A 16,278-nucleotide genomic window follows, 5' to 3' on the forward strand; every position below is an offset into this window, starting at 1 on the left:
TTTTAAACTACTGAAAAAGACTTTATTTAATAGGTTGATCATCTAGGTGAGGTAGCCCTGATTTTACCAGAATGTATAAAGGGACTTTGTATAACAGAAACACTATTTTCCATGTTCCGGGTGGAAATAAATGGTGAATCAAACAAGTGCAAGTTTGCACAGTCATGAATCATTTATGAAGGCAGAAGTACAGAAATGACAGTCTGGGGAAAACAAAACCACCACCAGAAAAAAAATGGCTGGCTAGTTTTCTCCCTCTTTTCAATTGTGTGGTTCATGAAATGAAGTCTGTTTATGTTTCTGAAGAGGCAACTTCAAGCCATATTTGCTGCAGCACCAATACTCGTGTGTAGGGTTGTGCTCTTCAGCCACCGAAGCAGCCATTCCAGCCCAAAGCAGCCAGCGGCGTGGCACAGGGGGGCACTGCCCCCCCGTGCCACAACGCTGGCTGCTTTGGGCTGGAATGGCCGCTTTGGTGGCCGAAGCGCACAACCTTTGTGTGCCTAGAGCCAGCTGCCTGGAAGCAGTGCCTCTTTTCTTTCTGTTACAGAAATGTACACAGCAGTAAGATTCTAAACGTGCACTGTAACGCATGTAACTGTTTTTCTCCCTTTTTTGTTGAGTAAAGCTCATTTGTACAATCCAGTTACATCAGATACATGAAATTAAAAAAGAAAAAGAAACAAAATTAATATATATTTCACTCTCCTATAATCACACTGTAAGAAATCTGGCATTCAAGCCCGGCTGCAGAATTCAACCAATGAGAATATCAGCTTTCTCTTATATTATAAATAAAAAAATATAAATGGTGGTAGCCTTCATGAAAATGTACAAGTTTTATTAAAAGACACCCCCACACTTAGGCTGCACAGAGGAGGTTTTGTCCTTCCTTAAACAAACAAGCATTCTTCCTTCAAGATTGAAGGAGCAGCCAATCTTCCTCTACAGAGCCAAAAGCTAAAGTTGGTTCTTCTGAAGTCATGAAAATTGCAGTGATTTACTTAATACATAATTTGGTCTAGCGATCTTGTATTGACACGTCAACATTTAATTTACAAAAAAAAAATAGAAGCTATGAAAAGCTTGATTTAAAGTAAAAATGGAAAATGCTTTACCAGATATTTTGAGGAGATGGGATTTTTTTTCCCCCCAAGTACACAACGTATTTGAACTTTACATAAGATTCAAAAGAAATGTGTGTCCAGGTCATGGGGGAAAGGCCTGAAGTGGAAAGAGTTTGGAACTCTGCAGTCCCATCTGATTCACCTGCAAGAAAACTCTATTAGACAGCCATGAAATAAATACGACGACAAAACTCTCTATTTCAAAGTTGTTCTATTAAAACAGCTTCAATGAGTTACAGAATTGCCTAACCAAGTGTCAATATTCCACAAGTGTAAAAATCAAAAGTAAAACAGGGAAGTCACAGTATGGCTAGATGATGCACATCTCTCTGAGCAAAGGTGTAAGTTGGTTAACCAAGCTTAGAACTCACATGTAAAGCCAAATTGTAAAAAGCAAAAAAAAAAGAACCCTGCAAACAAACCACCAAGCCTGTAGTACACCAAATTCTAAATCCTGAGCAGTATGCTAACATCCCAAATAAATAAACATTAAAAGACAGCAAAGCAATAGCAATTAGCCAACTTGAAAGGAAGCCGCGCCATGCATAAAACTAAGAAAAAAATAATGGCTTATACTGAGTCGCACTTGTCAAGTCAAGTGTCTATTTACAGCAACTGCAGCTGTTTCGCTTCACCTGTATCCCACCCCTAAATCACATGACTGACTGTTTTGCAAAAGCAGTTGTGTTAACTGTAACAGGTAATTTCGGGGGAAAGTGCAAACAAAAAAATTGCACTAAACTCTCCAGCAGAATGAAAACTGTAGTACTCAACCTAGTTGCAGACAGGAAGGGGGGGGGGCACACAAGCTTCCTCTAGCGAGTGGGGGACCCCCACACAAGCTACCTCTACCGAGTGCACAAGCACCTCACTTCTCACAGCAAGACAACCAGAACAGAGATCATCTACAGACCACTTCTGTGAACATTCTAACACAACTAGAAGGCTGTACTACAGTTTAGGATGAAGCAAGAAAGTCACCCAACTTGGCAACATACATCAAGTGCACTGATTGGTCACTAGGAACCAACAAAAGCAACACTAATTGGTAGAGTGGAACCATGGAGATAACATTTCCTAATGAACTCAGAGGTTTGTATTTGTATGCTGATTGACAGCCATTTGCAAGATTCTGATACCTGCCTCAATCTTATCTTTGTTGGTCTTAAAGGTGCTACTGGACTCTGATCTTATCTTAGCTGTAATTGAACTCTAGCTAAACCTCGTAGGCAATTAATCCCCACTCTCTACCTATATGTCTGGTTGAGAATATGTGGTTATATTATAGCTGATGATGACTGAGGAAGAATGCTTGCACTCGAAAGCTCACGCCTTGAATAAATCTTTGTTGGTCTTAAAGGTGCCACAGGACTGTGATTTTGTTTTATTAAGCAATCAGCATGTTTACATGTGGTTAATTACGGTAAAGCTGAATTGTGCCCACTGCAGCAAAAAAGAGAAGATTAAGCCAGAGGGCTTCACAATGCAGCATCTGGAGTGGATCGCATGATTTTTGGGAAAGATTGTGCAAGCACAATGGGGCAAGAGAAACCCGAGCCCCCTTCCTGTGAGCTTTTCCTACAAAATTCATTTCACAATTCATACTTTTATTCCATCCTGGAACCTTTGACAGATACAGTCATAAGTAACACTTCTTTGGTAAATGCTCAATTAATTATTCAAATTAATTGTCCTAATTCGATAAAAAGCTTTTATTTTGTGATCATAAAGTAAACAAATGTGATCTTCTATAAAGTAGGAACTGTCGCTGTTTAAACAGCTAATTGTCTTCTGCTGAAACAAAAATGATGTTAGCTAATGAAAGATTTAATTCAGTTTCATTATCTTGCCTGAACTGTAGTAGTTTACTCCCAAAGGCACCTGATTGGGTTTTGTATTTGATGAGTAGAGAACAAGACTACTCCTACTGCTCTCTCTTGAACTGCCTTGAGCTTTTAATGCTCCTTTCTTCCATTTCTCTGCAGGTGTTCTATCTACATAATTGCTTCAGTGTATTTGATAAAGTGGACTGAGGCCCATGAAAGCCCGAGTTGCCATTTTTCCATTGTAAAAATTGGGAGGGGGGATCCACAAGAGGGAAAAAAACAACCTGGGGAAAACATATTTTTCCTATGGCTTCAATGTCTCCCCCAAGGCTTCACATTTCTATGCACAATTACTGTTCAGGAATATGGATTAGGGACCAACACAGCAGCAAACAAAGTTTCTTTGTTCCAGTCATTTTCCATAGACTGAGTTTGTGTGTGTGTGTGAACTTAGTGCCGACACAGACATATGCAAAATTATACCAGTTTAAGACCATTGATTTCCATAGGCTCACACTTGAGTTATTCCACATAGGATTGCACTATACATGACACTGACAACCTGAGCCCATTCTGCACCCATTGGATAATGCACTTTCATTGCACTTTATATGTAGATTTTCCAGTTTTGCACATGAAAATCCAGCTGCAAGAGCTCACTGAAAGTGCATTATCCAATATGTACAGAATGGGCCCTCACCTACTTCAAAGGATTATCGTGAGGCTAAAATGGCAGAGAGAGAAAAAGGACTATATCCAATGTCCTTGGTCCCTTGAAAGGAAGGGGGGCAAGATATAATCTGTGTAAGTAAAGACGTAGACAAAAACATAACTGTAGTTAAGATGTACTTAGAGAGAGAGGGAGACTGGATCAACAATTTGCAGTAATGCCTCTAAATATATACTCACAGAATCCTTCTATCTTGTCCGATGTCTTGCTCCATGCTACCTGCCTGGTTTCCATTATGACTTGGATTGTCCTCCTCTCTGGACTACTCTTCTTGAGGCTGTAAACTGTCATGACGGTGCCCAGCTCCAGGGTCCTTTTGATTTGACTCTTCTCATATTCAGGCAGCGCACCATAGTCGTTGCTTTTCTTGGACATTTTTAGAGCACAAGTAATCAGCAAGCTGAAAGGAAATTAAAAAATAGAGATGGTGTCTGATCTGATGGTGGATGGTGTCTGATCTCACATTAAAGAGAAGAAAAAGCAAGAAGCCCTCCAGTTTATCAATAAAGCACCTGTTCTGCCCTTCATCATAGCAGTATGCAAAAATCCACAGTCAAAGAGGCATTCTGGCTCCAAGCCCCTCTGCAGACCACTTGCCAGGTAGTACAAAATCCAAACTCTGATGGTAGTTTCCAAAAACCCTAGACCAGGCTTTCTCAACCAGGGTTTCGTGAAGCTCTGGGGTTTCTTGGTGGCCTTGGAAGGGTTTCCCAAATGGGCAGGAGTTAATTAATCATGTCACTTCTGGGGTTTCCTGAACCCCAAAGAATGTTTCAGGGGTTTCTCAAGGGTAAAAAACTTGAGAAAGGCTGCCTTAGACTATGGCAGAACTAAAACATAATGCCTCACAGTTCACTATCTTAACCCAGGCAGGTCCCTGTTCAAATTTCACCTCTGCTAATGTAGAACTGGATGGCCTTATATAAAATACCAATTTCCATATTTCCTTCTCACACACAAACACACCCATCTGCAATATAAAAATAATACTGACCTATCTGCCAAAGTTGTTAGTGCTATTTACTGAGATAATGTGTGTAAAAAACATAATACATTTCAGAAGGTATGCAAAACAGTTTATTCCAGAAAGCATCAGGTGGAGATACGGTTGCCAACTTCCAGGTGGTACCTGGGTATCTCCCATTATTACTACTGATGATATTCAGACAACCCAAATCAGTTCCCCTAGATAAAATAGATGCTAAGAAAGTAGACTGTCGTGTATTATTATTATTGTTATTATTATTAATTAAATGTATACACCACCCTCCCCATTTGGTTCCAGGTGGTGTACATTAGGTATAAAATACATAATCAACATTCTGGTTAACAGCTTTGTCAATTAATTTAAACATTAAAACATTATTAATACATTTAAAGTTATTAAGATCATTTAAAACCATGTCGGTTAGCTGTAGACCAGTCATAAGAAATCTGCATCTCTCTAGCAATCTCTCCTTTGGCCATTTCTGAACAGGGCCTTTTGCCCATAGATGTATACTGAGGTCCACCATCGCCAAGTTTCTCTCCCTAATTCTCCAGGTATTTCCCAATCAAGAGCTGGCAACCCCAGGAATAGGGCAAAGAGTTCTGGTAGATTTGACTGTGTTCTCTTTCATTCTGAATACATTTTAAATTAAGTTATTTTTTAAATTTATGTGCTTTTTAATCTGTGCTTCTAAAAAAAATCTGCATGTTTTTAATCCACACAATTTAAAATCTTGTTAATTACACTATTATGTTTTGTGCCCAGAGGCCTTGAATCTGACAAGGCAAGACATAAATGTTTTAAATAAATAAAAACAAATATGCTCTGAACATTCAAAAGCATTATTTAATGGCTTATTATCCTCATGCAAGTTTCCTTTCACCCACCTCACCCACCAATTCCGACCTCTACATCTCTTTTATAGAAGGAGGAGGAGGAGGAGGAGGGTCTTATATGCTGTTTTTCTCTACCCGAAGGAGGCTCAAAGCGGCTTACAGTCGCCTTCCCTTTCCTCTCCCCACAACAGACACCCAGTGGAGGTGGGTGAGGCTGAGAGAGCCCTGATATCACTGCTCGGTCAGAACAGCTTTATCAGTGCTGTGATGAGCCCAAGGTGGCTGCATGTGGGGAGTGCAGAATCGAACCCAGCATGCCAGATCAGAAGTCTGCACTCCTAACCACTACACCTTTCTGCTCTCAAGATCACTCCTCTTTGCTACTGCAGGCTGTGAGCTGATCACAAGCAAACCATGATGCTTCACGTTACGAACAAAACAGGGCCCTGAGTAGACCCAGAAAACTCCGTCAATTGTGAAAAATCCGCCAGGCAAGCCACCTCACTGGGGATCTTTCCAAAAGTTACAGAACTCACAAAAGCACAGAGAGATAAAGAGTTGGCTTTTAAATATGGTGTTTGTGGTGCTTGTGGCTGTGGAGAGTTTTGAACACATAACTAACTTTCTACAATGTTCAGTTCTTTCCTCTTCCAGTAATCTCTTAAGACAGGAAGATCACACTGTTTTTTGTAACACTTCTAGTTACCAGTAATACTTACTCCCAAACACACACTTTGGCCTGCCCCAGAGAAGGGGGAATGCAACTCACGCAAATTTCAAGTGAAATTTTTGTAACATTTAATTAATATTTGTTTGTTTGTTTGTTTATTTACTGCCCTCCCTTTCGGTACAGGGCGGTTTACATTATAACTTTCGTATGTAATACAATACAATGAGCATTCAATATAAAACTTGTTTAACAGTGAAACTTGTATAAAACAGTACTTAATAACAACAAACATGTCAGGGACCGTACAGGATGAGGTCTGTTAATCCAGGAGATTTAGGGGTTAGCACTCTGGACTGGACCACCGGATGAGAGGGAAAATCAGGGTAAAATAGAGGTTCATCACATTAATAGGTGGGTAAGACTGTAAATATGAGAAATTGCTGAAAAGAAATATTAGACCGCTTCTTTATTTGTTCCTATAGTTTCAAGCACTGAAAACCACTCCCCCTTTATGTTCAGTCATTGACTTTAAGCCAATGGGGAGGTTTTTCTCTAAAAAATAATAATCACGTAATATTGAAACAGGCCATTTGTGAAACAGCCCTGAAAGATTACGATTCTTGTTTAATAATGAGGAACTGAGCAGCAATGTGGCATCCCTTCCATGGATGATCTGTTCTAACCTTACTCTTCAACATGGCTTCCGATTCACAGAATATATTTTTAGAAAACACTCAAGTTCACGTTAACATCCTGAAGATGCATCAAGCTCTAGCAAGCTGTTAATGAAACAAGACAAAAATCTTACAAGTACCCATAACGTTTTCCTTAACCGGTGATAAAAGCAGCTTGTGAGGGTGATTTTTAGGGTTAAAACCAGGGCAAGGATTAAATGGCCCTCTCCCACCATACTAGTCTGCCCCAGTTGCAGGATATTATAAACAAAAAAAGTAAAACTAAAAGGATTGGGTGCGTGTATAAAGTGCCATCAAGTTGCAGCCCACTTATGCGACCAGAGGGTTTTAAAGGCAAGAAACAAACAGGGGTGGCTTGCCATTGCCTTCCTCTGCATATTCCTTGGTGGTCTCGTATCCAAATACTAGCCAGGGTTGACCCTGCTTCACTTCCAAAACCAGGCTAAAGCCAGCTTAGTGTAGAGGTTAAGAGCAGCAGTTCATAAAATGGCAAGCCAGGTTGTTCATCAAATGGTCTTCTGTGCAGACACACATCCCTCCCTCCCGCCCCGCTGTGAACTTTCTGGAACCTTAATTTCTGGGGGTCTCCGCCAGCAGCATGGAGAGAACTGAGGGACTAGCACCACTCCTCCTGGTCATGTGATCGTTTGGGCAGGAAGACAGGGAGGAGGGGCACTCCTGGTCCATTAGAAAGCTTGGAAATCTTTTCCATGGCAGTCCTGCAACTGTGCAGTCCCTAGGTGGGGCTGCACAGAAACTACGAAGATGAACATGTAGTTTGGTCTGTTATGGAGTTACCCCCCAGACCTTTTATTTGTATGTTCCCCCATACCTTTCAGCACAAGATTTATTCATGAAAAGCAATAGGAAGAAGTGATTACATCTATTGGAATCCTTTCCCTCAACTTAAAGGACAGGTGAGCAGAAATAGTGGGGGAAAGTCAAACACGTCTCCAACCGCAAGCCCCAGAATGTCTTCCTTTCATCCTTTTCACCGACTTGTCTTCATTGCCAGCCACTTCTTTCAGTTTCCTTGTTAATAACCTGACCCTAAAGACATTTCTTTCTTTTTCGTAGCCCTCTTTTTTGCCTAATTTCCATCCCCATTTCTGTGGTTAACACAGGTATCTAAAAGCATTTTGGAAATGTAACATTTTCTTTAAAATATTTAGCCCTTTTAGCAAAATATAGAGACCAAATATTTTGGCATTTGAATTCTACCTTCCTGTCGGGCGTGTGGCTTAGGAATGGGAATCATAACTCAAACCACGATCCAACTCTCCAAACCAATTATCCAACATAATTCTATGTTACCAACAAGAATGTTTATCGTATCGCTTTCCCAAAACGCAGAGGGCCTAATGAGGTTATATTTTCCTTGTTTCATTCCTAAGTCCTTCACAAGGACTTTCCATCAGACAGGCCTTGTGAATTCTATGCTGAGAACCAGATTCTCAAGGGTGCAGGAGCCCAATTTGGATTGGGACCATGTTGCATGGAGTGAAAAGGCTTCAGCTTTCATCCTAGCATCATCTTCTCAATGTGAAACAGTTCTGGGGAACCTATATCAATTCCTCCAGGACGTTTGAGGTATGGAAAGCAGCATCAGGGAAAGGAATCAAGCCCCATCTCCTAGTGCACCACAGTCTCAATCTAATTAAGAAGAGGAGCTGGGTTTTTATACCCTGCTTTTTACTACCCCAAGGTGTCTCAAAGTGGCTTACAATTGCCTACCCTTCCTGTCCCCTCTCAGAGAATTCTGAGAGAACTGTGACTGGCCCAAGGTTGCCTGCATGTGGAGAAGCAGGGAATCAAGCCCGGTTCTCCAGATTAGAGGCCAGTGCTCTTAACCACCATACAAATCCTCTACACACCTCAGAACATAGTCCTGAGAAGATAACTCACAAGCCAAGATCAAAAGTCCCTGTGGCAAACCTACACAGAACACAAGGGCAAAGCAACTTACAATGAGACCCTCATCCTAATCATTGAATCATAGATTAATAGAGTTGGAAGGGACCTCATGGGTCATCTAGTCCAACCCCCTGCACTATGCAGGACACCCACATCCCAATCGCTAATCTACTGTAACCTGCCACCCCCTTAACCCTTCACAGAATCAGCCTCTCTGTCAGATGGCTATCCAGCCTCTGTTTAAAAATTTCCAAAGATGGAGAACCCACCACCTCCCGGGGAAGCCTGCACAATACATGTTACCCTTCAAAGCTGTAGCTGTCATGTCATCCTGCTTGAATGCCACACTAAACGAATCTGTCCAACGCCTGAAGGGCGTGAAGACTACTCTAGAGCAGGGGTAGTCAACCTGTGGTCCTCCAGATGTCCATGGACTACAATTCCCATGAGCCTCTGCCAGCATTTGCAGCTGGTTGACTACCCCTGATGTAGAGAGCAGACCCAGAATAAATGTAATAGTGAAAGAGAAAATCTGGCATGAACTGAGAAGGTGCCCGAACAGCCATTGGAAAAGCAGGCAGCAATGCTAAACACCGAAGTTTGAAGGAGAGCAGCTACAAGGCTTCTAAATCACAAGAGAAGAACAATGTTCAGACAGGGTAGGACAGGGGCAGAAGAAAAATTGGGAAGAACCTCTTACTTGTGTACCTCTGATGACCGGACGACTAATGTCTTCCTTCCTGCAATATCTTGAAAAACCCTTCATTGTTTAGTACAAAGGTGGCCAATCCAATGGGAGCTAATCTAATGGGCACTGACCTGGCACAGGCTTTGACTACAACACCCCATTAATTTGCATTGGAACCTGGAAAGACAGGGATACCAGGGAGAACATTACCTAGATAATGACAGGAGGAGTTTTGAGAAACTATAGTCTGAGTCATCCAACCATTTTCTCAATCTAGTCTGTCCAAATTAACAAAGCAGTTTTCATACATTTGCTGGCTTACACACAGAAGAAGGCGGAATGATTTAACCAAACATATGGTAAATATTCAAAACATGGATAAATTTAGTTTGAACCAAAAAAAAAAAAGGAACTTCTTTAGTGCAGGCTTTGATGTTTGGGGAGGGAAGCCGTGGTGTAACACACAGTTCCGACAGACGAAAAACACCCAAGAACCTCAAAATAAAAGAATGAAATCCCCTGTCAACTCATGCTGGCCAACACAGAACACTGTGTGATGTTGCCTAGACCAGGGGTAGTCAACCTGTGGTCCTCCAGATGTCCATGGACTACAATTCCCATGAGCCCCTGCCAGTAGCTGGCCTAGACTGTCTCTTGACAGGCAACTAGTTAGACAGAGCCAACTTAAACACCAACTTCAAGGCCATGTTCTAGTAGCTCCAGGTTACGATTCCATCCCAAGCCCACGAGGTACACTGAATGCATGTACAAACTGTTGCTTGTTCTTTGCATGTGTGTTGAGTAGTTCTCATGTTACAGCCAAGGCTTGTTACAAATCCCACATTTATACCCAGTATTTGCTCCCACTTTCACTCGTAAACTGAACATGCACATAACAGGCAGCTTGTATATACATTCACTGGAACATGTGAACAGGGCTAGTGCTTAGACAGGGGAGCCTGTGGGACAATTCCCTCTTCCAAGCAGAGCTCTTCCTCCCTGTAATGTTTTCAACACTCTGCTCCGTCATGCAGTGGTAATGAATTATCTATCTTAAATACAGGAGGAAGTAATTAAATAGGCTTTGAACTGCCACGGTAATAGTTCCTTAGCTTTGACTAAGGCACCCGCTGATTTGCACTGAAACTTGGAAATATAAAGATAGTTGGGAAAGTATTATCCTACATAATGTCTTGTGCATTGAAGATGTATATGAAAACTAATGAAATAGTTTATATCTCTGTGATCTGTGAACAGTTTGATTTAATGGAGGGGGGTGTCTTATAAAATTGAAACATGGCTTAGAAAACCAAGGAACATGCATGGATATTGTGATGGATAAGTTACTTAAACAATAAAACACCCAACAAATCTCAGCCAGAGAAGTTCATCATCAGTCTATAACTCATAACTTAAATTCCTGCCCAAATTAGAAATTAAAAAGCTAAAAACTTCAACCTCTTGGTCATCCCTGTCTTTTGTATTCAGTAAGAAAGGTGCTCTTGGTCAACCAAAGTTGTTTCCAGCCATACAAAAACAAAATGCAAAAACAAACCACAGTCCACATAACACTTTACTGAGACCAGCTATATGGACACAAAAGCGTGCATGCATGCCTAAGGAAGAGCACTGGTAACCTCCAAAGTTTGTGCATACTTTTGAGTCCTTGTAGCCAGCCTGTATAAAGGTATTATTTGTTCTAGGGATCTGGATTATCATAATGCATTCTTTCTAGTCAACATAGTCAAGATCAAACAAAAAGTGTTATGAATAACCGCCCAGAGCTGCAAAGAAATGAGCAGTATAGAAATCTAAATAAATAAATAAGCTGCCACCTATCTGTAAATGGAACAGCATCTTCTACCTATCTATGTCTTCTTCTATCTATATAACCAACATAAAACAGGAATCTAGTAGCAACTTAAAGATTCATGAAATTTATTCCAGGATACGCTTTGTTAGTCTTCAAAGTGCAACTGAATGAACATTCCTTAATGAATTCACCCAGGATCTCTTCTGCAAGGATGACCAAATACTGGAGAGGAAGGTCTAAGAATAAGCCATGCACAATCTCCTAGCTGCAAAAACTCTTCAACCATATGAGATTCTCATTGTTTCGCAGAATGAGCCTTCTCCAAAATACACTTACAGGCTTTCTTCATGCATCGCAAGAAGTTCCAACCAAGACGACTTGTGCACGAATATGGCTTTTGTCATCATACTCATTTATATATTTCATTTATACCCCTTCATTTCAAACCCAAAATACCTTACAGCAGGGATAGTCAACCTGTGGTCCTCCAGATGTTCATGGACTACAATTCCCATGAGCCCCTGCCAGCGTCTGCCCCTGGTCTAGGCAACATCACACAGTGTTCTGTGTTGGGCAACATGAGTTGACAGGGGATTTCATTCTTTTATTTTGAGGTTCTTGGGTTTTTTTCGTCTGTCGGAACTGTGTGCGTCTGCGGCAGGGGCTCATGGGAATTGTAGTCCATTAACATCTGGAGGACCACAGGTTGACTACCCCTGCCTTACAGCATTCCCTCCTTCTATCTTCACAACAACCCTGACAGGAAGATTAGGCAAATAGCATGGCCCAAGGTCCCGCAGCAAGCTTCCATGGCAGAGTGGGAACCTAAATCTGGGGCTCTCAAATCCTAGTCAAACACAATGCCGGCTCTCACACACACCTCCCCTCCTTCTCGCTCAGAGCCTGGCTAGAAACAAACTGCAGCTTCCCAGGAGGTCGGATGCTTGGCTGCATCACCAGTTTGCTTTCTCCCAATTACCCGGAACTGTAAACCGTGGTTTAATCCAGGTACAAACACACAAACCCAATTAGTGCCTGCCTTTGTACGTAATGGGCAACCAGAGTGTCTTAGACCAACAATCCTTCATTGTGCTCCACATGAGAAAGGGAGGAACAAGGCATAGATGTGGCAGCTAGATATTTTCATGCACATTGCCACTTAATTGATTTCTGAATGCAGCCAGAGTGTTTGGCCGGCTACTGCTCCTCCTTTTCGAAAGCAACCCAGACCTTGAGAAACTGTGGCTATACACAAAAAAGTATTAATACACCGGTACACTGCAACTGAGTACACTGAAACTCAAATACTGAAACTCAAATACTTTGGCCACCTCATGAGAAGGAAGGACTCCCTGGAGAAGAGCCTAATACTGGGAGCGATGGAGGGCGAAAGAAGAAGGGGACGACAGAGAATGAGGGGGCTGGATGGAATCACTGAAGCAGTCGGTGCAAACTTAAATGGACTCCGGGGAATGGTAGAGGACAGGAAGGCCTGGAGGATCTTTGTCCATGGGGTCGCGATGGGTCAGACACGACTTTGCAACTAACAACAACACACTGCAATTGTCTGCATTGCACAAATTATTAGCAGACTCTCTAAGAAAGGAGCCGCTTCCAGGTCCACACCATTCCATGTTTCCCTCGTTCACCCTTAAATTGGCACAGTTCTAAGCTGCCGCTGCTCCCACCTCCCTCTCTACTGGTGAAAAGGCTTGGGGGAAGGTTGAGCTGGCAGCCGGTTTCCTTCCCTCTTTTTCTGCAGCCACCAACAGAGCAGAGAGAAAGCCTTTCATCATTCTGCAGTCCAGAGCGCGGCTTATGAGGAAGATTTATTTACTTGAAAATTCATTCAGGCCTTGCTGTTCAAGTGTTTTTGGGGGCGATGCAAACATGTTCAAACATTTAGAAACTGGAAATAACAAAGTTAAGCAGCCACAAGATTCAAATGCAAACGCTTTCATAAAGGAAAAGTTTTAAACTAAGCATGTGAGTCTGCTCGAAATATAGCACCAAGGTGGGCCTTCCTAGAAAAGCTATGGAACAAGCAGCAGAACCCATAAGAGTGAAGGCACTTAAAAACAAGGCCATGCCCCCCCCCCAAAAAAAAAGTGGCAAGGACTGTGCTTACTTCTTCAGACACTGCTCATTTCTCTCAATATAGCATGCTTTGCAGGGTTGTTGTGAGGATTTAAAAAAGAGGAAGAATGGTGCCAGCTGCTTTGGGGCCATATTGGGAAGGAAAACACAGTATACATGTTTATATAAATAAGATCTTGAAAGTCTCATAATACAGGGATCGTGTGCAAAGTGTTTGTTTCTCTCCACCCCTTGGTAATCATATTTGGGATGAAACAGAAGGAACTTCCATGCATGTTAGAATTAGTAACTTTTAAAGAAAGTTAATTAAATACTGGGAAGGGAAGAAGGAAGTGAGAAAGGAGACAATGAGAAATAACCACAACTTGCTTAAAAGAGGCTGGAGAACATGTACAGAACATGTACAATTCCCTACATCCAAAAGATCATTTACTTCCCTAGGAAACTAAAAGGGACACATTTTTTACAGCCCAAAACACTAAATTGTGTGTGAGAAAGGGAGCTTTGACTTTTGAAAGTTCATACTTTGAATACCTCGTGAATCTTGAAGGGGCTCCTGGACTCATCTCTAGCAAGACTACTAAACAACTGAAAAGGGACAAGACATGACATATTCAAAATCTGCAATTGGGACAGAACTTCCTTCTGTCCCTGGTTGATACCTGGGCCAGGGGAGGGATTTCTAGGCAAAGTTTGAGCCCCAGTATCTCTTTACTTAACTTTATTTTAACTTTCCCTGACTGCTGAGGTAACTTGCAAAGAAGGAGAAGTCCCCATGGCCTCTTTGAAAATTTGAGGGGACGAACAGAGGACAGGAGAGACTATTATTTTATTTATGTGGGGAATTTCAATACTGCCTCTCCAGGGAACCTACCTGCTTACGAATTATATATAACAATAAAAACATAGAATATCAATAACCTGGTATTCAAAACGAAAGCGAAGTAACACACAATATGGAGCTGCCTCAAATAGGTCTTAAATGTTTCTCAGGGTAAAAGCGGGCTCTACGTTAAAAGCATCAGCCCTTTCACTGAAAACCAGGATGAACCAAAACATCTTTGTACCCACACATCCCCTTCCTCAGATGGTATGGGAGCATAAAAAATAAAATCTAGCACCCTGGATGTGAATCTGATGGGAAAATGTAATGCAATATTAAGAAGGGGTGATTAGCCATGACAACCTGTGGAAGGTAGGAGCATTCCAATGTGCCCTGGAATGCAGGCTCAGCAGCACATCTCCATTTCCCTGAACAAAACTGGGGAGGGAGTGGGGCACTTCCAGGAGAAATCCAATTTGCAACCTCTATAAGAAAAAAAAATACAACTGGAGAGAAGATGCTAGGAAAGAGTGACCAACCAAAGTCCTTCTATGGGAGCTGCATTAAAACGTGCTCCTGAGCATGTGCAGAGTTGGCCACTCCCTCCTAGCTAGAACCGGGCAGGAAGGTGCCGCTGCCTGGAACCACCTGTCCTCGCCAGCGTTTCTCCCCTCTAACATCCCCTCTCTGGGTGCCTTCGATGGGCCGAGTGGATGCAGAATTCGGAGCAGGCAAGGAACCGGCCGACAACCTGCTGGGCTAGGGGGGGAAAGCAGCGTTCACGGGGCGCCAGAGCATGTGCAGAGTGGCGATGCCTCCCGGCTCCTTGCTGCAGGTGCCGTCGTAAGGAATGGAATGGAATGGAATGGAATGGAATGGAATGGAATGGAAAGAAAGAAAGAAAGAAAGAAAGAAAGAAAGAAAGAAAGAAAGAAAGAAAGAAAGAAAGAAAGAAAGAAGGGAGGGAGGGAGGGAGGGAGGGAGGGAGGGAGGGAGGACTCAGCGGAATGGGGGGGGGATCCCTCCCCGCCGCGTCCTGCCAGCCCTGCGGGGTCGGCCGCCCCCTCGCCTCACCTGTGGCGTCCCAGCCCTCCAAGGGCGGCACTTGCGGGCTCTCGCGTCCCCTCGCCTCACCCCTCGGGAAGCGGCAGTGGAGCCCACCCGGACCGGTCTCGCCCCTCTTCCTGCCCGCCGCTGTCAGCGCTCCTCGCCCGCCCGCCTGCCTCAGGAAGGCGCCCACTTCTGCTTCTCGAGCCCAGGCGGGAGGGAGGGAGGGAGGGAGGGGGCGGGACCGAGGGGAGCCACGTGACGCGGCCGAGCCACCCGCCGGCCGAGCAGGGCCCGAGAGAGAGAGAGAGAGAGAGAGAGAGAGAGAGAGAGGCGGCTGCGGCCAGTGGCGGCGCTGCCGTCGCGCGCGCCTGCCTGTCAGCGGTCTCGAGCGCAGCTCACTGCGCCGCTCGCGAGGCGCTTTGGGGCGCGGGCTGGGATGAGCGGCGCTAGGCTGGCGGAACTCGCGGCGACGAGGTGCGGGGCTGGCCGCTGCCGGCCCCAACTCTCCTCTCCCCCCCCCCCAAACAGCTGGTTGAAATACTGAGGACAAGCTTCACATTGCTTCACCTTTGATGCCAGGTGGCTCAGGGCGGGCAAGGACAAAAGTAGAAAGATACCATTTCAGACATTATGATTGCAGTCGAAAACTAGGATTTGGTTTTTAAATTAAGTTAAAAGCCGCCGCCTCATTATGATTAAAGTCTTACCGGGTAGGGGCTTGGTCAGTGTTTAGACAGGTTTTTCTTAGAAGTTCTCGGATTTTAAATTTTTTAATATGCAAAGTTAAAAAAATAGCTAGCTCATTAGGTAGGTAGGTAGGTAGGTAGGTAGGTAGGTAGGTAGGTAGGTAGGTAGGTAGGTAGGTAGGTAGGTAGGTAGGTAGATAGATAGATAGATAGATAGATAGATAGATAGATAGATAGATAGATTAGATAGATAGATAGATAGATAGATAGATAGATAGATAGATAGATAGATAGATAGATAGATAGATAGATAGATAGATAGATAGATAGATAGA

General features: G+C 43.1%; 1 protein-coding gene across 3 annotated transcripts in view; it reads right to left on the reverse strand.

Moving 5' to 3' along the window:
* PLCG2 (phospholipase C gamma 2) overlaps window positions 1–15,455 on the reverse strand; it is a 66,331-nt gene extending 50,876 nt beyond the window's left edge. For all 3 annotated transcript variants that reach the window (XR_013226626.1, XR_013226627.1, XM_077310579.1), the window contains exons 1-2: window positions 15,282–15,455; window positions 3,863–4,083 (exon numbers count right to left, since the gene is read on the reverse strand). Coding sequence is in view for 1 of the 3 variants with exons in the window: in XM_077310579.1 (XP_077166694.1) it covers window positions 3,863–4,058 (196 nt within the window). In the remaining 2 variants the exon portion in view is untranslated. The remainder of the gene's footprint in view (window positions 1–3,862; window positions 4,084–15,281) is intronic.
* Window positions 15,456–16,278: the final 823 nt, after the last annotated feature.

Source organism: Paroedura picta, chromosome 14 (genome assembly GCF_049243985.1).
Source record: "Paroedura picta isolate Pp20150507F chromosome 14, Ppicta_v3.0, whole genome shotgun sequence".
NCBI classification, from domain to species: Eukaryota; Metazoa; Chordata; class Lepidosauria; order Squamata; family Gekkonidae; genus Paroedura; species Paroedura picta.